Genomic DNA, 23,315 nt, shown 5'->3' on the forward strand with positions numbered 1-23,315 from the left:
AAGCTTGGCAGTTCATTAATAGGCAAGCAAAAATCTGTTGTACGTTTGGCACAAGTTATCAAGGCATTTAATTCCTTATTTACTTTAATATATTTATTTGCTAATATTTAGTAATTTTTATAGTCACAAGCATGTTTGTTTCATTTTTGCTACAACTTCACACTAGCAAGTGTATATTTTTATGTTTTTTTGATGAGACTCAAAATTATCTGGAGTTTTAACTTTTGAGTTCCCAATCTATTCCTTAATGCCAGCATGCCAAAGATTAATATAAAAAGGTCCTAATGTTAAAGGTGGGTTTTATTAGACTTTTAAATTGAAGTGGCTCTGAAAATAGAGAAATAAGAAATCAGGCCTGCCTACAGTGAGGATTGAACCTTTCCCGTCAATTCTCTCTGCTTCCAGCCAGCAAACATTCCGGATTGTGTCAGTTTTCCCACCCTTGTGGCTCCCCTGGGAGGCAGCCTGGTTTTGCTGCTCCCTGCTGCAGGCAAGGCCTGTTCTCTCCTTCTCCAATCCATCTCCATGGCCATGCTGGAGGCACTTTGCTTCCTGTGCTTCGATGCCTATCCCATTTTACAGCTGATTGCTTGATTGCTCTTGGGAAAGGTGCCCTGTTGGTTTTTTTTCTCCTTCCTTTCTGGGTTCCTTAGCCTGATGTGTGCAGCACTGAGGAGAGGCAAGACCACTCTCCTTCCTTTGTACTGCTCAGCTACACTTTCCTGAATAAAGCTGGCATTGCCCAGAGTGAACTCTGAGCAAACCAAAAATCATAGTTTTGCATTTCAGTAAAGGTAAAACATCAGCTCTGTCCCAGTTTGAGTTCAGAACTTAATGTGTGTGTATCTTTCGCAAGCAATAGGGAAGGAATAAAGTGACTCAAGACTGAAACACAGTTAATATGTTGTGGCTGTGAACTGCAATGGTTGCAAACAGCAGGCAGATCAACAATCAGCACCTTGTTTTCAGCTTTTCACAATCAAAGGGCAACTTGCTTGATCCAACAAAGTGGGGCTTTTTTTGGCCAGCTTTGAGAGGGCACTATACCTAAAGTGCAGGTAGGATATTGAACATATGGCACAATTGTTTAATAAAGGATATGATCACTAATGTGATGAGGGAAAATAGTTACAATAAAACCTTACAATGGATAAGGTTAGACCTTATAAAATATCAAAGGTAAGTGTGAGGTTTGCACAGTATATTACTCAGTTATATCTAAAATTTGCATTTGTTTATGGGAGAGAATTTCTCTATTTTTCTCTAGTGCTTTTCCTTAGAAAATGCTATAAATTTCCATTTCTCTCTTGGGAAACACCCATTAGCGAAATATATACAATTTGAGGATTAATAATAGTTTTTTTCTCTATTTTCTACATTGAGAGTATACTAGCAAGATTGTGTTACCATGGAGATTTATCATTTTAGTGCTTTGGTATTAAAATGATTGTAAAGGAAAATCTTAGTGAAGTACACATCAGGAAAAAAGCAGAAGTATCTTGCATGAATTTTTTGTGAAAACCCAGAGCTGACATTATGGGCTTTTGCAGTGCTTTCATGTAGGAAATATGCCATTCTAAAATTATTGCATTTGGCAGACTAACAAGAATTCATTCTACGTGGCAGTAATTAACAGAAGAACAAGGTAAAAGGGTGCTTGACACCGAAGAGCTTGCCCAATAAATTGTAGTGTATTGTGATAAAAAATTAAACACCGGAAAGACAATATGTTTGAAGGACATGGACTTTGATTTCTGTGTTTGATGACTCACCAAATATAGCGATATATAACTCACATTCTCTTTTTCTCATATATACTGGATTTTTTTTATTTGTATTTTGTATAGTTATATTGATTTATTAACGATACAGCAAATCATTCATAATTCTGGTACTTTTTTGTTCTTTCTGGCTGATAATTGTGTGTGAATTATGTTTCAACTTCACAAGGTCTTGCTTTTCATTGCTTAATAAATCCTGTGTTTACTATCTTCATTTATCTCTCTCTGCATCTACAAGTTAAAAAAAATGCAAGGAAGTAGATGGATTGTATGAAAAAGGAATGACTTTTTTGCACACACTTTAACAGGAATGAACTGTATTGCTGGATGCTCACCTGTCCTCAGAGTGTAATGGTGGTGGTCATTAAGATCAGAGTTACTAATTTCCTTTTAAACATATTTTTTCTTAATTTCTAATTTTGAGCTGTTTGGGAGAGAGGGAGTGGGGCGAGGGGCTGAATTTGGTGTACAAACTGGAAATCACACCTGCATAAAGAAAAAGGTGTACAGCACTTGGACCTCTTGAGTTTCTTTTCTGAGACTTAAAGAGACAGGGTGTTACTGACTGGGTGATGTGCAGTGGTAGGCACTGAGCAGTGGGTTAGGGTTGTTTGACATGAAGTTATTTTTTTCTAGCTTGGTTTAGTCACAGGCTTGGAAGAAATTTGAGTGACTCTGAAGTTCACCTTTTCTCTGAGCGGATTTGCTGGATACAGTGCTTTTGCTAATGAACTTGACTTCTAAAGAGGTATTTCCTTTACCTTAGAATTGGAAGGAGAGAACTCTAAAGGAAAAGCATTGCCTGTTTCCGTAATTTCTCCAGTAATGGCAGGCAACCAGTCAAATCTGCACAGTACAAAAATCGGGTATCAGCTACCTTCAGCCTTCATTGTTGTTTTGTCCTTGTGTCTGCACAGGATTGCTGATGTTTGGCATTTATTGTAGGAGGTCTGTATTAAAAACAGCCTTTGCTTCTCAAGTGTGGTGGTGCCTTTCGGAAACAGGACTTTGATAGTATTATACAGTGGCAGGTGGGGGTTGAAGAACATGTACCTCTGTGGGTGAGCATGACCCTGATTTAATTGTTGCATGTGAATCAGCCGAGTTTAGAGCATGGTAGTTGTGAGCTGGTGCCATCTCTTAGCAGCATAAAATAACATATTTTAAAATAAGCACTACCAGAGGTATGAGCTACATGCCCTACTTGAAAGTGACAAATAATTGGGGGATTTCTGTAATGGTTCCTGATGTTTGCAGGAGGGCACAAATACACTGAGGGACAGGAGCTGGTGTTCCTGTGCTGACCATGTTGAAAATGTCAGTGTCCCTGAGGAGTGTTGGCAGTGACCTGTGGTTGAAGCTTGAAATGGAGATGGAATAAGTGACATGTGGCTCTAGAGGGAGTCACATAGACAACAGTGCTGTCCTAAGCTTCACTGTAGCTTGAAGATGCCCGGGGAAGTTTCATAGCCTTATTACACTGGTGTTAATAGAACTGGTACCAAAAGAGCTTAAGCATATGCTACTGAAAAAGGAGAGGTTTGGTTACATGTTTTGCTATTTCCTTGTGTAGGCTCTGTGGTTATCTTTTCTCTCTTGTGTTGGCTTTAGCTGTTTAGACCTTTCGGTTAGTTATTTTCATGTGAAAGTAAGGTTTGTTTAGTTTTTCGTCTATTTCACCACTGGTGGGAGTTTGAGCTGTTGACAGGCACATGTGATTAACATCTGATTAGTGTTGATAGTTTGAGTGGCAGTGCTTAACCAGGAGTGAAGGGAGGGTAACATTGAAACCCTCCCTTTTAAAAATGTGTGATTGATTCCTTGTGTGATTTACCTCAGGAAATAGGTCCTGGTTCTGTAGTCCTTAAAGCTCCATCTGTGCTGCTGAATGTCACTCCAGGGGCGATAGCTGGTGCTGAGGTGCAGCACTGTGTGTGAGTGGCAGAATTTGTGAGTGGCTGGTGTTGGGCCAGTGCCCTGCAGAGCAGGCTGGCCACCTTCATGTTGAGGGGTTCTCATTTGGGTCCTCTGTGGTACCTCCGGGGCTCTAAGCCTCAGTTAATCTCCTGTGAACCAAATGTCTGAGGCAGGAGAGAGCTGTGTTGTGTAAGAGGGGTTTTTGTGAAACCAAGGGTTGTGTCACACAGAGGAGCTGTGGGAGTGTGTGAATGGGTGTGCTCTCCTGGAGAACTCTAGTAGGACCAGCTTGGTGCAGTCCTGTTATTGTGTCTTCTGGGGAGTGTTCCTCTGAGCTTTATTTTGAAAGAAAACTTGGACTCTCTGAGGAATATGGGAAAAAACTAACATCAGTACAGAGTAGATGAGTGGAAAAATTAAATACTACTTGAAATTATAGATGTACCTGTAAAGAGGTTTTGCTCCTGTTAACTTCAGTTTCATTTATATAACAATTTTCCTGGTCATAAGTAATACTTCTTAATATAATATATTGTAGTTCCTTTCTTCCCCTTTGTTGCAGCATCCCACTTACTTTTAGTCTTTGAATAGAACTGTGTACTGTGCATCTGTTACTTTTACATGACCATGTAGTCTTAAAACAAAAGAAATTCAAAAGTATTTATATTTAAATATTTTAATTCTCCTTTTATAATTTTTGCTTATTTCAGGTACATGCAGAGTTTCCTGGAGCTTTTAGAATACGAAAATAAAAGTCCTGAGGATCCTCATGTTCTGGATGAGTGAGTAATTTATTTTTTCTCACAGTCCATTATAAAATGTGTCTCAAATACCAGGTGTTTTTGTACTATAGGAAAACAGTTACTTTATTTGTAAGTTAGAATATGTATGGCAAAAGATAAAATTGTAATCTGGAGTAGACTGTAGGTATCTAAGTGCTTTTGAACAGTATATTTTGTATTTATGCAGACCGGTAGTTTAAGAAATGGCATGAAATGCTTCCTTCAAGGCTGTATTGAGAAAACAACATGGATGGAGACTGTATTTGTGTATCAGATACCTAAGATGAAAATGTAATTTTAGTATACATTGAGCTTAGTGCTCTGTTCTGTATAAAGTATGTTAATACATTAATAGTTTGATGTTTTTTCCCCCAGTTTGAAAGCATTCTAATGTGTCAGCCATTGTTTTTATCTAAAAGCTTTTTTAATGGACTTCAATTAGTGGTGTTCACCTACGTCACTGAATAACGTTACTTGAAAATAAAGGAAAACTTAGCCAATTTTCTTAATCAACAAAGTTATATTAAAATTACCATTAGAATATTTCCTTGAAATGTGTATGTATAAAACAGAAGAATCCCACATGTGAGAGCAGCAGGTGCAACATATGCATCAGAGACTTGAAAACAAAACAACGAAACGCACATACACACCTGTCCAACACTCAGGTCTGTTGCTACTCTGTACCTATAGCAGTCAACTTTGTTTCAGGACATTACTTCTTGCAGTTTTTTTGTTTGATTAATTAGCTTTCGTAGGGTAGTTTGTCTTTTGGATTTATTTTTAACCTCTAAAATCCTGCATGATCAAGCAGTGCTTTATAGAGAGTTTCATAAAACATCTTGTTCTGTTTGTGCACCATGTGGCCTGTGTTGTGCAAAAATGGTGTTTTGCCTTCAGCAAACTTCATATACATGAATTGTGTTGTTACATAGGTTAAATAAGGGTTTTGGGAGGTGCTGCACTCCAAATGTTGTGCACTTTTGGTTGTAAGCATGTTATCTGAGATCTTGACACTTTAGCTTTTGTGTTTCAACCAATACATGTAGGAGAAGCTCAAGTGCAGGAGTATGAAGTTCCCTGCATGTCAGAGCTGTAGAAGGAGCCATATGGAGTAAAAACTGCCTGAATTGTAGTGCTATTGAACAAGGGGAAAGTAACCATTTACTCAGAGTGAGTACTATGCTGGAATGCTGCCTGCAGTTCTGGGTACTGCCTTTTAAGAAATTAAAACACTCATGGACAGCACTGATATGAAAGGAACAAGATTTAGAGACTTGGATAGTTCTACCTCTGAATAATGCTGAAGGCATTTGTCTAGACTGGCAAAAAAAAGATACTGGAGTCACCGGAAGTCTGTGTGTGCCAAAAAATAAGGTCACTGTAATAAAGGATAATTTGTTGCTCTAACTTAAGAATTGGAGAATTAAAAAATGCCTGTTTTTTATTAAAGTTGAGAATGTGTGCAGGGCAAAAATTAAAGATTGTAATATTAATGAGAACAGACTAAAGGCTACAGAGCATCCATTTAAAAAGCTTATATAAATAGATTAGATAGATTTAGTGGCATTCTAGGCATGCATATTCTGTAGAGGATAAATCAATATTTCAGCCACCTCTAGGTGTCACATTTTGTGATTCTGTAGTTACAGTTTGCTGATGACACAGGAATTTCTGTTTGTGACTAGTTTATCAGCAGGCTTTCCTTTATGGGGTTAAGTTACCAAAACTTAGGTGTCTGTTGCCCTTTGAGATGGCATGAGCTGTCCTAAACACCTGAATGAGCTTGTCAAATGTAACACAGGTTCTTTTAAGCCTGTAATGTCCTGGATATGTGGGTTGAGATAAGGTGGTCTTGTAACTTCTGAAACCATCTTTGGTGTTCTGTGTTTAGGTAACTGAATTTCAGCTTTTTATTAACTTCAGAGGTCAAGGTAGATCACAGTATAATAAATAAAGGCTAATGAGTAGTTCTCTTGGAGATGTAGTTTTACTCTAACAATTAACACATGAATTATCTGATTCTGCCATTTGGATATGGCATGCTTGATACTGTTTCATGGGAACTGCAAATATTGCTTGCGATGCTCTAGTAGAACAAATATTTCATAATGAAGCAAATATCAATATCATTTAGGATAACTGTTTGTTAGCAGCTTTGAAATCTTGCAATTATTCTATTCTGTGTAATTAAGTACATAAAATAAGGATGCATGGAATTTGTTGCTATCTACTGAGGTGAAGTTCAGCTATGGTCTTTGATAATAAGAGTTGTCTTCTATACTGCATTTGACTTTTGAAAAGAGATTAAAAATGTATTATCTGATTAAAGAGCAGATTTATTCTTTTTGGCAGTATTGGATAGACTATCTAAGATTAGAAAGTCAAATTTACTTTCCTGCTCTGGGATGTAATCTATTCCTAACTTAGTGACGGCTATGCCATTTAATTGCATATTGAACTGTAATTAGACTTTTTAAAATATTATTTCCAAACTACATCTTTCAAAAATGCTCTTAACTATGTCCATATTTATCTTATGATAACAGAGATAAATCTTAACAAATTTCTCAACTCCTGTGTCAGTATTCCATGTTGCTGCTATCTAGCCCTATCCTGTTTTTATGTCTTGTGGTCAGAAGGGCATCAGTATGATCAGAAATATAAGGAATGCTGCTTTTCAGTGTGGAAAACCCCCACATTTGAGTTAAATCACATTTGCATAAAAGTTTTCTGTTCTTTCCTGATTGCATGTGCCATTACATATGGAATTTGTAATTCCTTTATCTAGGACTTTAAGTCCTAGAAGACACTTTATTTAAGTGTCTTTAGGGATACTTAAATAGGAATAGTTCTTTTCTTTAACCAGATTGGTTTGCTTAAAGAAAAACGTGGAAGATTATAAGGTATGTCTGGTCATTTGGACCAGAGCCCTTTTTGCAGGCAGTATCTGTGGGGTACCTCTGCTCTTGCCAAGAGCAGCCTATAACAAGGGGCTGGAGCAGCTTCATCTCTTGGCTCCTTTCCACTGTCCTGTTCCTGTGTGGAACATGCTTTAGAACAGCACACTTTACATGTGAATGTTACAGGGTATATGGCTCATAGTACAGAAGACCCAGCCTTGCATCCTTTGGTCATTGAATGACCATCCTTGTCCGAGGCCTGTGGGATATCGGGTGATTTAGGCATTTCATGATGGCTCCATCTCTTCTCCCTTAACTAGAGTCACAGGATGTGAGTCTTGCCTGGGTGGAAGTGCCTTTGTTCCAGTACCATCCCAGCAGCTTCTCTTTGGAACTGAACATGATCCATGCCTGTCCACTTCAGACACTCAAAAAATATGAAGAATAACAGAGCAGTTGATTTTTAGGAATTAAAGATTGCTTTGTTTGGCTTCCTGTCAGCTGAGGTGGACTTACTTCTGTATCTGTTCTGGCTACTCAGGGTAGCAGTAGCAGAGGAGAGAAGGAGAGCTAAACTGATCATTCATGGAGGTTGGATATCCACAGATGTGCTCTCTCAATGTTGGCAGTAGTTCTTAAATTACTGTTTTTTAAAATGGTGCAATGCTTTTATCAGTTGAACAGAAGACTGTTCCCTGACTATTTGTGGTTTTATCGCTGCTTCTCTGGGGAGCCTGCTGTGGTATTCTCAGAGTTAGAGCTCTCTTTCTGGGGAAACCATTTTTTGTATTAATGTTATGGTATTATAGATGTCATCCGTGTACTGGCACAGCTGTGTGTGAGGCCACACAGTGAAGTGAATTGGGAAATGGATGTAGTAGAATAGCCCACTTTGAGCTCTGTGGTCCCCAAAATGTTAGTGTGGGGCCAACAAAGGCAGCAGTGCCCCTGCAATGGAGAAGGGTGAGTGGTTATAGTAGTTGGTGCAGAGACAAAACTAAAGCTGATGTTTTTCAGACTGGCCCAGCTTCTCTCTGCTCCTAGTGTATTAATTGGGCAAAGGGATGTTCATGATCTTTACCTTTTTGTGAATGTTGGACAAAATCCTTTGAAGAGATTTTTTTTTCCATTGGCATTGTTCTAATGAAGCATTTCAAAGTGTTTCAGTTTTTCTATTTCCTTCTCTTGGTTAGCAGACTTTATGAAGCCTCACTGCAGCATTGCCACATTGCTGTCACTGTCAGTAGTATGGGCATTTGTCAAATGGTAGGTTACTTTTACCTTTTTGATAACACAAAAACCTTTTTTAGCTGTAGAGGGGTCAGGTGGAAGTTTTTCTGCAGTTTTGCCAAACAGTGTGATAACAGGAGCCCTTAGATAAGGTGTCCACACATGGTGAAGGGTGCAAGTGAGCAGAAGTTTTGGAAATTTCCCAAGATGTCACTATCCAGTAAACACACAGAGGCTGAAGCTGTGTTTCAAAAATTGAAGGGTTTGTAAAACATGCTGTTCCCATGTGCTTTCAAAGGACACTTAGTGCAGCCTCTACACCCCCGAGTTTCTTTGCTGGTTTTTCTCTTTGTGGCCCTCTCAAGGGAGGGTGTGCAGGGGAGTGTCCTGGAGCTGGAAGCCACTGAGGCCATCAGCTGCCAGCATGTCGGAGATAACATGCACAAGGAACTTGGTAAACAAGAACCTTCCTTTCTGCAGCATTGCAGTTAAAATGGTGGTTCTGTAAGCAGTTTGAGCTAAGTAAATATTGGAGTACATCTGAGTAAGAAGCTGCCGATTTGTTACTTTTATGTAATGTGAAATGCTACTTTAATTAGTTTTGAACTTTGGAAGTAGGTATACTTTCTAGTGGAGAAATCTTTCAGATTGTGAACTTTTACCTCTCTTTCTTAAGATATTCATCTGCCAGTTAGCACTGATTCAAAAAAGAGCAACCATTGAGAAAAACCTCAGACCATTGTATGTGTTGCATTTAAAAGGGTTTTTACTCATCACTTTTGTATTTTTCATCTTTCAGGTAACATTATCCATAAGAGATACTATAAAAATTCCCTTTTTCTTTATATTGACTTTCTTATCCTTGTTTTCTTGTACTGTAGTGATAGATCAAAACAGAATAATATATACATGTTATTAGGAAGTTAATGAATATCACAACATGAGTTATTTCCTGTATTAGCAGAATTTTTTAGCCTTCATTTATTTAACACCTGTGGCAATGCCGTAAGTATTCTTCTGTTAATGCAGAAACTATTGAAGCTCACTTAACTAAAGTAGCTTCTTACTAAGAATTATTTATCTGTCAAAGCAAATGCATTATTTATTCTTTGTGGTTTTGAAAATACACAGAATTGTGGACAAAAAAATGTAATTGGTAAAATAATTTTCAGAGCTGTTCTGGAGTATTCCTAGTTAATCCTGTAAACAGTTTAAAAATTCCTTGGTATGGTCTCCCACAGTTTGAATACAGTAAAAGCTTTGTGGCTTTCAGGGGTGTAGCAGGTAGAGGGAGTGTAAGGAATGAGTGTTAAGACTAAGGAGATGTGTTCCGATTTCTGCTACTTTGAAATGTGCCTGTATTCCTCTTGTGTTTGCTCCTTTAAAAGCATCTGCTTAATGGAAACACTGAGTGAACTCAGTTATCTTGGAAGATGGAACAGGAGGTTTGTCAAATCAGTGCAATAGCGAGGCATTCCTTTATTACATATTTAGTTTTATGCTGACTATGATTTTGCTGATCTGCAGCAGATAAACCGAAGCCCTTTGCCCTTTGGCATGCTCTGTGCATTTAAGCACTTTTGTAGTGGGATATCAGTGAACAACTTGCCCTCTTGGCATCAGGTATATATTTTGGTTAGTGAAGATATTTAAAAACAAATAGCAGAGCAAACAACAGTTAGGAGAGAGTGTTGTCAGTTCTGTTTCAGATGTGACTGGAAATGTTGCTTCCAGCCCTGCCCTTTGCTAGGGCCTTGTTGCTCAGAAACAGAGAAGCAGCACAAGAACAGCCAGGCTCTGACATCACCTCTCAGAGGTAACAGATCACACAGAGTCAAGACTCAATAAACACATAAGGTCTATAAACGTTTTAAGCATTAAATGTTCTAAGCTGCCCAGTCAGCAAGACTTGTAAGAGAACAGTCATTCTATACTGTGATAGGATTTAGAATGGGGAATTAGGCAGTTAAAACTTCCCTTTTTTAATGCAGCAGAGTAGTGTTGAAAGACTGCTGAATTGTTTGTTAACACACAGGCAAAAACTGGTAGCCAGACTTAGGATCAGGAAAAAAACTAGTAAAAAGGGATCCTCCATTCCTTTGCAGCTGGCAGTGTAGGGTGGGAGAAATTATCTTAAAAGTGTATCACTTGTTAAGAATGATATAAAAAAAAAATATTGTGTTGACTAAGTGGTGCTGAAAAGGAAGAAAACATCCAATTTAAATGTTGTGACCAATGACTGGTCTTCTTTTCGTCTTGTGGTCTTTGTAATTTCCCTTGCTCATTTGCAGGGGGATTGGACCAGATGACCTTTCAGTGATTTCCATGATTCTTTCATTAGCTAGTGTATATTCTACTTTTGATAAAAGTAATGAATATATTTCTTTTCAGTATTCATTATAAAACTACAAAGAATGTTCTGTTGATGTTTTTTGGAAAAGGATCTGTAGAGTTGCAGATGCAGGCATAATTGAACAAGTCTTTCAGCTTTGCTTTCTCTGGAAAGTTGCATTTCACCGTTTGTACTTTCTATAACAGCATTATATAAACATTGTGGTGTTAACATTAATTTAATATTGGAGAATGTAGCAGAATTAAGTAGTACTGATTTTCCATGTTTCCACTTTAGAAAGCTATTAATAATTGATATTTCAAGTATGTGTGGGTTTGCATATGGGGGAAGAAAGGATGAACACATTGAAGATCATAGGTGTTGAGCAGCCTAGCAGCCTTGGCAGGAGAAACAGCAATCCTCCAAGCTGTTTCAAAGGAAATGCTTGTTAAAAGCAACGGGAGTGTTATCTAAAAGTTGCCGAGCTCCGTTGTATTCACTCTGCCATCCAGTGGTGTCAGAGGAAACTGAAGAGAAGTCGCACAATTAACTGTCCTGAGATTCTAACTCAGCCCAAGAGATGCCACATGAAGGAAATGCATTCAGAGTTCACTGCATGGGGTGAGGTGCTGGGAAGAAAACACAATTTTTTCTAAGGAAATCATAAAGGGTGGTCAGGTTTTTTCCTCTGAGTTTCATTTCCAGTCTCTCAGCTACTGTTAGGAGTTTTAGGGCATGACAGTTATGGTAGTGCACATGAATATTTTGCTATCCATCAGTATTGGAGAGAGATTGATTTAATTTCAAGGAATATTTGTGGGAGGAATAACTTAATTTGGGGCTCTAAATGTTTCACAGGTCTTGTGAGTGAGAGGTTGATCAAATACTTCTCTTCAAATAGGCTTGTTTAGGTACTATATTTTCGTATTTTCCCTGTGATATTTTGTTCTTGACTGGGAGGCACAGTAAACAGATAATATGGTTATGCTGTTGTTGAGTGTAATTTTATTTCTAACAATCTGTTTCTAATTTTGTTTCCTCCAGCTTTTTAGATGTTTTAATTAAAGTCAGGAACAGACACAATGACGTGGTTCCAACCATGGCACAAGGGGTGATTGAATACAAGGAAAAATATGGCTTTGATCCATTTGTTAGCAGTAACATCCAGTATTTTCTAGATAGATTCTACACCAACCGCATCTCTTTCCGTATGCTTATTAACCAACACAGTAAGTAATTGCTTTTCTCTTGCTTGAAAACTCAGTCATTGCTTGTAAATCTGAAGATAAAGCTTTGTTTTGTATTTTTTTTCCTTACTCATGACTATTCTATGCTAATCATGGCAAAAGAGATACTGGCAACTGGTTAATTTGGTACTTTGCAATGATTAGAAATGAATCCAAAACACCAGTGTGCTTTCTTTTAGTCAGTCTTTGTTAGTGTGGCTGTTGTTTTTTAGTCTTGGTGGCTGAGATGGCTTGTGAAGTGATACATAAAATATTTTTACGTAGTACTAGAGTAGCTGTATCTTCCTGCTCTCAAAGCTTTCAACATAGTTTGTAGAGCTCATTTATTTAATAATGAAATGCAGAGATGCCATAAATTTTGTATAGTTTAGGTACTATATGTACTGGTTTTTCCAGCAAGTTATCTAGGCTTTCTTGCCTTCTAAAGAGGTTGAGTATTTCTAAGTGAAGTTTTAAATGATATCTCTTATCTTCCCTTATGTCCTATTTCCTGTTTATGGATAAATGCTGGAATTAGTCATCCTTTGTCATTAGATTCTGTTTCATTTGTTGTTACTAATAAAATCACTTTTTATATTCGTATTACAGAGTGAAGGGAGCTACTTGCACAGCTCCTATTAACCAGTATGTGCAACCATGCAGAAAGTGATCTGTGTAAAGTTAAGGACAGTCTTCTGATCTGTTTTAGTGTGTCTTGTGCCTTTTAGCTCTAGAGCTTCATTCTCTGCTCAGTGTTCTGCTTTTCTGAACTCTTAGAAATTGTTGTATGCTACAAATAATGCAGATGGTGGAGTATGAGGTGTTTTACTACAAGTTGTATGTCTTTCCAGCAACCTTTCATGTGACTAACAAATGCCTTGCTGTGTGTGTATAGATAACTTGAATGTGGCAAGGCATAGAAAATGAGATGAATGTACAGCTTTTTCTTTACTTGCACCTGGGCAGCTAAGTGACAGACATAAAACCTAGTTAAAAGGCTTTCAAAGAAGAGTTCTAGCAATAGAGTACAGACATTGTCCTAATATAATTCTTGGGCTAAGTGCTAGCATAATTTGCAGTAATCTTAAAATATTAAACTCGATTCATTGAACTGAACTAGCTTTTCCTATGGGTCCTCCTCTTTAACTGGCTGGAGCTTAAAGCTGCTTGTAGATGCTTAAAGTTCAGTTGACCTTGTATAATGTCTGTGTGTTAGCAGTGTTAGTGGTCTGTCTCTGATGGCAAATACTAATCTTGAAGCACTGAAGAGAAAGATAATTGGAATGCAGAATGCAAATGCAGGTTTTTGCATAGTTTGCATTTAGTTCCTACATTCCTGTCAGACTGTTTCCTACAGAACTGTTCTGCAGGACACAGTGCCCAGTGTGTGAGCTTGCTGTGCCCAAGGTAGGAAAAGCTTTCAGATCTAGACTTTTGCTCACCTCATGCTGCACCTGCTTCATGTCAGAGCTCATTAACTTGCTAAAATGGCAGAAAATCACTCTTGAAATAAAGTACAAAACCTTTCTACTTCTCTGGGAGTCTTCTTTAAACTCTTGGTGAAGGGTCTGGTGAGTACCAGACCCTTGTACAAAGAGGGAGTGGGGATCATACTGCTGAGATCCAGGGAGAAAGTCGAGTGAGTGAGACCTCTGTGCCAGCTGCGAAATTGCAGCTTAGGTGAGTGTAAAAGGCTTCTAATGATGTCTTACAGTTCCACAGTCCTTTTTACTGTAATGTTTTCAGTATTGTGAGTGCTTCTGTTCTGACATAATGGTATGAATGAAGTGTTTTATGTTCTAATTTTACATAATTTTTGATAATCTGCTTTGAGATGTTTTTACCTTAACGTTCCCATGAATTCTGCTTTAACTAGTCTGAACTGTAAAAACTGAAAATAAAAAAAAAGGAGGGAAGATGAGCAGTTAGACAAATAGTCTTCTTAAATGAGGATTCTGACAATTTACTGGAGTATCTTTTTAAAAAATGATGCAGCATCCAGTAAATCTCAGATACCATCAGATTCAAACTTTCTGGCCTGCCTCAAGGGTAATATATAATTTGCTACAATTTCTTTTTTATTTTAGCGCTTCTCTTTGGTGGAGATATTAATCCTGCTCATCCCAAACATATTGGAAGTATTGATCCTAATTGTGATGTGACAGAGGTGGTTAAAGGTAAGATGAAGTTAATATTTTTGTTACTAAAATCCCCTAACTTAAAATATTCAGATATATTTTATTGAGAAAGAAGAAACTGAAGGTGATTTAAGTACATTTATTCTTATTTTATTAAATGACAGTTCTGCTCACAATAAAGCCCTGGGCTTATTGAGACTTTATAATGTCTTCATCATTGAGAAGAGAGAAACTTTTGGTCTGTTACCAGAACTAAGAAAGCAATTTGATTTTTAATAGGTTTAGTCTGTGCTTTTAAATATCAGATGAAGTGTCTAAATGTTTCGATAAACTTCAGATGTTTTTTTCTTGAAATACTTAGAAACAGGTTCTCATGTACTGCTTTTGTATCACATGCTGGTATTACAGAAACTGAGAGTAAGTGAAATTTCCGTTTTGTTTAGTTATGTTTAGCTAGGCCTTTTAGTAAAATGTCTTCAGGTGTACAGGTATCCCAGTGAAACACCACATTGCTCTGTCATCTGATCATAGCACAGCCTGTTCTGTCTCCTGCAGAAGACATGGATGTGATGGTTGTACCTGACTGATCTGGCACAGTCACACTGCAAGCCCTGTTTGCTCTGTGTTGTGAATATTTACTTTCAGAATGTTAGCAAGGGAACATGAAGCAATGCTGCCTGCTTCAAGAACATCTCCATGGGAGGTTTGCACTCTGGGTGTGTCTATTTGCAAATGCAGGTGCTACTGTAGGAGAGAATTCTAGGCTCTGTCCTTTGCTGCTCTTTGTGCAGCTGCAAAAGGGCATAGAATGTTTCTCCCCTTCACTTTCTCTCAGCCTTTGGTGAAGTGAGAGGGAAACCTTTCTTATCTCAAAGTCTGACATGTATGATAGCTCACCTTGTAGTGCTTTTTACCACTCTCTTACAGCTTTTTTTTCTAGCCCTTGTGGCCTTTTTTCAGCAGCTTTTTTTTTCTTTTGATTGATCTTATTCCACTTTGGCATCAGCATTTCATATGTAAACAACTGTGTTACTTATTTAGCTTTGCCTTCTAATAGCAATATTTGGATAGATTTTGGTCATCAGATTCACAGTTGCTGCCTTGGACAGGGGAGTGCATAGTGTCAGAAGGTGCTAAGTCCAGTCAAACAGGTAGCTAAAATAGATCATACACACTACAGACCAAACAGTGTCCAGTGTTGCCTTTGAAAGAAACAAAATGGCCTCAAAGACAGGGTCTGTGTAGTCCTGTCAAGGTGATTGAGGCCTTTTCCTTGTAGAATTGGTGGAGGGATTAATTTATGTTCTGTATGCTGTCCAATTTATGTTCTGTATGCTACCCCGAATGTTCTGGTTCACAGGCAGCATTCTGAGCAGTTTTATTTTGGTACTGTGTGTGGCAGCTATAAGCCCTGTATGCCCTTCAAACATTGTAGAAATTATTTAAACAGCCACATCTTACTTCAAGCAGCTGCACCAGGTGTTGTGTTTGTGCTGCCTGAGGTGGTGTTCTCTGCCTCGCTGACTGTCCTGCAGCAAGTCTTTTGAGCTGACAGTGAATTCAGTTTTTTTTCTGGAGCCAGGATTTTACATTTACCAATAGATCCCTCCCTGCTACTGCTGCTTAATCTCCATCCACACCATGAAGCATGCTTTGAACTTCACAGCCTCTTCCACAGTCTTAGGACTCTGCCAGAGCGTTGGCTTTTAGAGGAAGATTAAATGTTAGACTGCACTCAAGACTGTTTGAGCCAGATTGGCTAAGAAACCAATCAGAAATTTTTCAAATACAGAATTACAGAATGGGTCAGGTTGGAAGGGAGCACAACAAATCATGTGGTTCAACCTACCCCCTGCTCAAGCAGGGCCATCCCAGAGCACATGGCACAGGATTGTGCCCACCTGGTTCTTGAACATCTCCAATGGAGGAGATTCCACACCCTCTCTGGGCAATCTGTGCCAGTGTTCAGTCACTGCACAGGGAAGAAATTCTTCCTCATGTTCAGGTGGAACTTCTTATGCATCACTTTCTGCCTCTGGTCCTATTGCTCAGCATCACAGAAAAGAGTCTCCAAAAGGCTCCATCCTCTTGGCACCTCCTCTGCAGATACTCTTAAACAGTGATGGGCTACCCTCTCAGTTTTTTCTTCTCAGGGCTGAACAGACTCAACTTCCTCAGTCTCTCTTTGTAAGAGAGATGCTCCTGTCCCTTAATGATATTTGTTGTGCTCCACTGGATCTGCTCCAGGAACTCTGTGTCTGTCTTGTCCTGAGGAGCCCAGAACTGGACACAGCACTCCAGATTGATCTCACAGGGGCTGGGTGGAGGGGCAGGATCCCCTCCCTGACCTGCTGGCAGGGCTCTCCCTGATGCACCCCAGGATCCCGCTGGCCCTCCTGGCCCCAGGGCACTGCTGGCCCATGGGCAGCTCATTGTCCCCCAGGACCCCCAGGCCCTTCTCTGCAGAGCTGCTTTCCAGCAGGTCACCCCAGCCTGTGCTGGTGCCTGGGCTTGTCCTTCCCCAGTGCAGGGCCCTCAGTTGCCTTTTCTGAATTTCAGGCCATTCCCCTGCCCATCTCTCCAGCCTGTCTCCCTTCTGAAGGGCTGCCCAGCTTTCGGGGGTATCGGCCACTCCTCCCAGCTCTGAGTCTTCAGTGAACTCGCTGAGGAGGCCTCTGCCCCAAGTCACTGATGGATAAGTTAAACAATATTGCTTGTATTGAACCTTAGGGGACATCTCTAGTGACAAAGGGTAACTTAAACTTTCTACCTGTGTTTCAAGCCTGATTTGGGCTATGGGGAGGTATTTTCAGGGGGAGTAATTTTTGGTTCAGTGGGAAGAAATTAAGAATCTTCTCTAGCTTTCCCCCAAGAGACCTTGAAAATTAAGTATTAAATTCTCATCAGGAAATAAATAAGTAGATTTTATGGTCAGCCGAAGATTACATCCTTCTTATTTTCAAGCCCTGAACAAGGAAGAAAAATAGCTTCCCTCCACTACTGTGCTTTTCTTTGTAGAGCTTTAGATAGAGTTTTTCCTTTCCTGACAACTGGGCTCTGAGTACAGAGAGAATTAGGGGTTAGATTGGATACCAGCTTCATGCTTGTAAACTAGTACTCAGAGTGAATGTTCTGTTTGTGGTCTTTCACAGGGAGGATGGACACTGCTGGTCATCGCTAGAAGATTTTGATAAATCAGTGTTTGTTCTGTTATTTTGTAGATGCTTATGAAACAGCTAAGATGTTATGTGAACAGTACTATACCGTGGCACCTGATCTGGAAATTGAAGAATTCAATGGTAATTATTAAATTAATGTAACTGATGTAAGAAAACGCATTTCTGGTATCTGTGACTTTTTGTTTTGTTATTTAATTGTAAGTTGTAATTTGAACTAAGCAATTACTTTTGTTCTAATATTTAAACATGAACACCTGAATTATTGTTTATTATCATGATCCGTACTTCTTTATGTTGAATGTGGAGCTCAATCTTGCTAAATTCACTACCACTTTAAAGAAAATAATCCAAGACTCCTCATAACTGAGAAGGAAACTTCTGATCTTCTAACAGAACTGAAACTTGTTTCATTCTGAAGTAGGCTTATAAACCCTTGAATTCCACTGGCTCTCTCAACACAGTGTAAGATGGCAAAATTGGAATTTTTAGTAGGTAGTTTATGCTTTAAATCCTATCACAAACCTCTCACATGAAAATCTGCTTCAAGTTGATTTCAGAGATGATAATTGAATGGCACAAAACTGATGAGACAGGCTGTGTCAGCATATTGACTGCTTTTTGTTCATTATTTTATTGACAAAAGGGAGCTTATTTTTTTTAGTTAAAAAATTTTTCCTGAGTGATCCTCTCCCAGGTTTTGGACAATAGCCAAAAATAAGACTAACTTCCAAACTTCAGCAGAAGAATTGCAAAAGTCTCAGAAATAGGTAACACTCAATGGGAATGTGTGATACTTGGAATGGGTGTTGCTCAAAGTACTACTGGGTAGTGTAGAAATATTTCTGTACACAAGGTGCTACTGTCAGCAATGATGCATTGTCACCCATCTCTCCCAAAACCAAAGGACCCGACATTTCCCTGTTAAACGGAGTGATTCTAGAGAGAAAAGTACTGAGTGTTACACCAGAGGAATCGATCAATGCAGAATTCATCTGAAGGCATAAGTAAAAAGATCCAACAGTAGAGAAAGCAAGTTGGAGCTAAAAAAAAAAGTGAATAAAGAATTACATATTTCCATAAGATCAGCTTATTATCAGTATAGGAAAAGCAACTTTGCAAATTACCTTGCAAGAGCAACAATAAGTCATTTTCTGACTCTGTGCTTCAAACAAGTGTGAGTCAGTTTGCCTTGGCTTCGGTGAAGCGTGAAGGAATGGGAGTATGGACTGACAAAATTAACAGAAAAAATTTTCAACTTGCCTTGCAGAACATTGTTTTGGTCTTCTCCTTTTCCTAGGAGTTTTCATTACCATGTCTCTTAAAACTGAGGGATTATTACAAGCCCTCAGTGCCAAAAGGAATGAAGTTGACTCCAGTCATGTTCTTTATGCATATTTATATCTTCCTGGAATTCATGAAGCAGCCATTTTGAGACTTCCCTTCAGTCTGAACTGCTGCTCAGTCTGACTCTCTGTAACTGCATAATTTAATGCCAGTAGATATTTGAATGTTCAGGGATGACTTCATCTTCAGCTCCAAAACTGTCCTGGGATGTACGAAATGCAGCTGTATAATTTCCTGCCCAATCAATCAGTGAGCACTCTGGCATTCAGACCTCTGCCAAGCCATACCCCTCTGCTGAAACACTCACAGTGGGACAGCAGTGCACAAACAATTCAGTGATGGTTTGGAGTATGGAAGCTGGGATATTGTTTGAAGTATGTTTGAAAATTTTTGTGAATACTTAAACAAAAATTTTGTGTGTTTTAATGAAGGGAAGATATGTAGTTGATCTTAGAATATTTAAACGGTGGGTTTTTCTTTAGTTTAAGAATCATTTTGTGCAACAAATATTATGCTTAAATAATACATGAGCATGTGGAAGTTTCCCACTTAATTAGGAATACTTTCTTGGTTAGCATGCACTGTCATATGAAACCAACCACTGCTTAGTGAAGTTTCATATCTAAACAAAGTCTGCTGACTGGATGGATTTGAAGATCATAATTATAATGTGTTCTTTCAGGTGATAGCAGTGACTAAAATGTATGTTTTTTACTTCATGGAACTAATTTCGCACTGGGAAAATTAGAACATGCTTACGTACTTGTCTGTGCCTACAGGTTTGTGTTGCTCTGGTAAATGGCAATGCTACAAAATATTGTTTTGAAGAAAAATGATCTGACATTTTTATTTCTGTTTTTTTTTTAGCTAAAGCTCCCAACAAGCCTATTCAAGTAGTCTATGTACCTTCTCATTTGTTTCATATGTTATTTGAATTATTCAAGGTAGGTTGCACTTGTTAATATTTGGGAGGGTTTTGTGACCCTATTTCTGTTGAAATTGAGATTCCTTTCAGTTACAGCTCTTAAATGTTATTTCAGTTTTCCTTTCTTAAGCTTATTCTTAAGTTTCAAACACTCTTCAGTTGTTTAAGAGCCAGACTTGAACCCCTCTCTTATGACACTGTGTACTTAAAAACTGCCTGGTTTCCCACTTTTCCTGTTGTGCTCTTGTAGGTTTTTTTTATTAACTTGCAACACTCATGACAGTCTAGTTTTGCAGTGATGGAATATTCATAATCTTGCAGCTCTTCTGAGCTTGCTTCTTTATTGCATATTTGAGGACTGGTTAGGATCAGTGTCTTTATTGTGAGAACAGGCCCTGTATCTTCAAATAGTGTAGATGACATGCTTTGTTTTAGTTTTGTGTTTTCTGAATAATTGTAACAAGAGTGCAAATGGAACATGTGAGAGCTGTTATATAGATTGAAAGAAGAGAGGAGGTCTCTAAGAGATGCAGCTGAACACCAGAAATTGAGAGGAAAATTTGTGTTTGGCCAGAGAGAAACTTTTTCAAAGTACTGGTTTTTGGGGTTTGATTTCTGACATTTGTCAACTGTGTTCATTTAAGTCTTCTCCCATTTTTCCATTTAACATTAGTTTTGGAGCAGAACAGATGAGAATTTGTACAATATGTTTTTGGTACAAGTCATGAAACAGGCTCAAGTCAGTAAGTTGTAGCTGTAAAGAACTGGGCCTGGCACTGGAAACTGTTAACATGAAGTCAGACTGACAGATGGTAACTTATATGTGACCTAGGCTGAGAAAATCAAAACTAGCTTTCTGTGGTGAATGTCACTGTTGCTGTGGTGCATTGTGGAGGTGAAGGATGTTCTCATCCTATGAATATATTTACTGGATTTCTCACAGGACCAAAAAAAAAAAAAAAAAAATTCTTTTCTCTGACTATATCAAATAAATAAAAGTTCTATATAACAACTTATAATGTAAAAATTTAACTGGGCAATTCATTGAATTGATGGCACTTGAACTTGTGTTACATACAGGCTTTTCTATCTTGTACACAACTGTAGGACAGAGTAGATACTACAAAATAAATGCAAGTTCTGACTTGTCAGAAAAATCTTATATGTTAAAATTAGAATCAAAGAGACTGTTTTCTTTTATCTTCAGAATTCAATGAGAGCTACAGTGGAATTGCATGAAGGTAAGAAAGAAGCCTATCCATCGATCAAAACCTTAGTCACTTTGGGGAAGGAAGATCTATCTATTAAGGTAAATGCCTAAAAACAATACACATTGCAAAACTGCTACGTTTAGAGTAGAATGACTTTTAGTTTGAAAAAGCAAATTAATTATTGTATCATCACCTTCTTCATATTCATTAAAACAGAGTATTTTCAGTTGGGAAGGACCTACAAGGAGCATCTTGTCCAACTCCCTGACCACTTCAGGGCTGACCAGTAGTCAAAGCATGTTTGTTTGGGGCAGTGTCCAAATGCATCTTGGTCACTGACAGACTTGGGCTATTGACCATCTCCAGGAATCCTGTTCTGCTTTCATCACCCTTCCCATACAGAAATGCTTCCTGATGTTCCCTCTAAACCTCCCCTGATGTTCTTTGAACTGTTCCCACATGTCCTGTTGCTGGATCCAGGGAGATGAGATCAGCACCTCCCTCCCAGTTCCCCTCCTCAGCTGTAGACCATGGCAAGGTCATTTCCCAGCCTTCTTTTGTCCGAGCCAAACAGCCCCAAAGTCCCTAACTGCTCCTTTAGTTAATTTCTAAAGTAATTTAGATAATGCTTCTTGATGTTTTGTGGGTTTTGTTCAGAACCTAATGTTTAAAACTCTTCAATTTTCATTCCTTAGATAAGTGACCAAGGTGGAGGTGTACCTCTAAGAAAAATAGAGAGATTGTTTAACTACATGTACTCAACAGCACCCAAGCCCAGTCTGGAGCCCTCAAGGGCTGTGCCTTTGGTAAGTAATTGCAATATATATTTAAATGTCTCTTTGCAGCACTCTGATTTTACATTTCCCTGTACTGCAATCTGCTGGATCAGGTTTTCCATTGAGAAAATGCTTTATCATGAGCAAGTCTTTCCAGGTACAACAGGAGAAAATGAATTCTGTTATCACTTAGTTTACAGAATAGAAAATTACTTTGCTTTGTCTTGACATTACATTCTTGGAAGCAAGCATAAAAAGCCTGCATAAGCACAGTATTTTCACAGGTTAATGGGCAGGATCATTAGTGCTATATAACTGAGCAGGTGAATGACCTAATGAGCTTCTCTTTGATATATAAATTACTGTTAATCTAAGTTTTGTATATAAACTGATTAAAAAGCTGGGCGACACTGCTCAGCACTTGAGAAACACCTTCTGGCAATGCACAAGCTTATACTGAAACTTGAAGATAATTTTTGTCTAAGTTGTGGACTGTAAAAACACATCAAAAAAAATGCCTGATCCTGCATGTGGTATGAACATATTTGGTATATTTGTATTTAATTGGAAATATCTTCTGTGATACTCCTTTCTCAGAAGCATCAGGACCATATTTCACATTAAAAAAATACTTCCCCATAGTCTCCTTTAAGCAGGGAAATTATTTCAGTGTTGAATGTGTAGATTCTTTTAGCAAGCATGATTTAAAAAAATATTAAAATACTATTTCTAAATTGTTTTATTAAATTGCATATTGACTCATTGTGATAAAAATTGTATAGCTGCTGTTCCAATTGACTGGTTTCAGTAAGTGGATTAATACAGACACTGTATTTTGCCTCTTCTCATCTCTGTTTCTTCTGAGGCAATCCTTTTTCTCTAAGCCTGTTGAGAAGTTGGTTCTCTAAGAAATTTCCTTTCCCTGCTTAGGAGCATTCTTACCTAGCATGTTCCTGAGTAGTTGGGTTTTTTTCTCCCCTACTGATATTTCTGTGCTTCAAGTGCCTTCAGATGGATAATGGAATGTGGGGCAGAGTATGGAATCACAGGATTGGCAAGAATGGAAGTGACCTCCCAGGATCAAGTCCAGCCTTTGACCAGACACCCCCATGTGAATTAAACCACAGCACCAAGTGCCACGTCCAGTTGTTTCCTGACTGCTTCCAGGGCTGGTGACTGACTCCAGTGCTTCCCTGGCCAGCCACTTTCAATTCTTGACAATCCTTTCAGTGAAGAAATTACTCCTGATGTCCAGCCTGAACATCCTTGGCACAGCTTGGGGCTGTTCCCTCTTGTCCCTCTCATCCCTCTTGTGACTTTTTTGGATATAAAATATTTAACAGTAAACTGAGGGTAAAATCAGTTCACAGTGACTCAGAGGAAATAAATTTCTTCCTAGCTTATGAGCAGAAAGTCTTTATGGTGCTGCCTTGGTCCACAGTGGGTACCATTGTGGCATGGCAGTGCATTGCACTGGGTTTACTCCTTTGCACTGTGGGAGGTGTGAAACCCAGTCCTGTGTCTGCACTGACTTGGTACTGATCCTTCACATCCCCTTCCTGTACAGCACA

General features: G+C 38.6%; 1 protein-coding gene across 1 annotated transcript in view; it reads left to right on the top strand.

Moving 5' to 3' along the window:
* The window catches only part of PDK3 (pyruvate dehydrogenase kinase 3), a 50,468-nt gene that overhangs the window by 20,792 nt on the left and 6,361 nt on the right, over positions 1 to 23,315 (top strand). Inside the window, exons 3-9 of the mRNA XM_021552978.3 lie at positions 4,409 to 4,480; positions 11,990 to 12,174; positions 14,259 to 14,348; positions 17,531 to 17,608; positions 19,700 to 19,776; positions 20,965 to 21,066; positions 21,664 to 21,774. Of these exons, the coding sequence (XP_021408653.2) occupies positions 4,409 to 4,480; positions 11,990 to 12,174; positions 14,259 to 14,348; positions 17,531 to 17,608; positions 19,700 to 19,776; positions 20,965 to 21,066; positions 21,664 to 21,774 (715 nt within the window). The remainder of the gene's footprint in view (positions 1 to 4,408; positions 4,481 to 11,989; positions 12,175 to 14,258; positions 14,349 to 17,530; positions 17,609 to 19,699; positions 19,777 to 20,964; positions 21,067 to 21,663; positions 21,775 to 23,315) is intronic.

Source organism: Lonchura striata, chromosome 1, assembly GCF_050655825.1.
Source record: "Lonchura striata isolate lonStrDom1 chromosome 1, ASM5065582v1, whole genome shotgun sequence".
Taxonomy (NCBI): domain Eukaryota; kingdom Metazoa; phylum Chordata; class Aves; order Passeriformes; family Estrildidae; genus Lonchura; species Lonchura striata.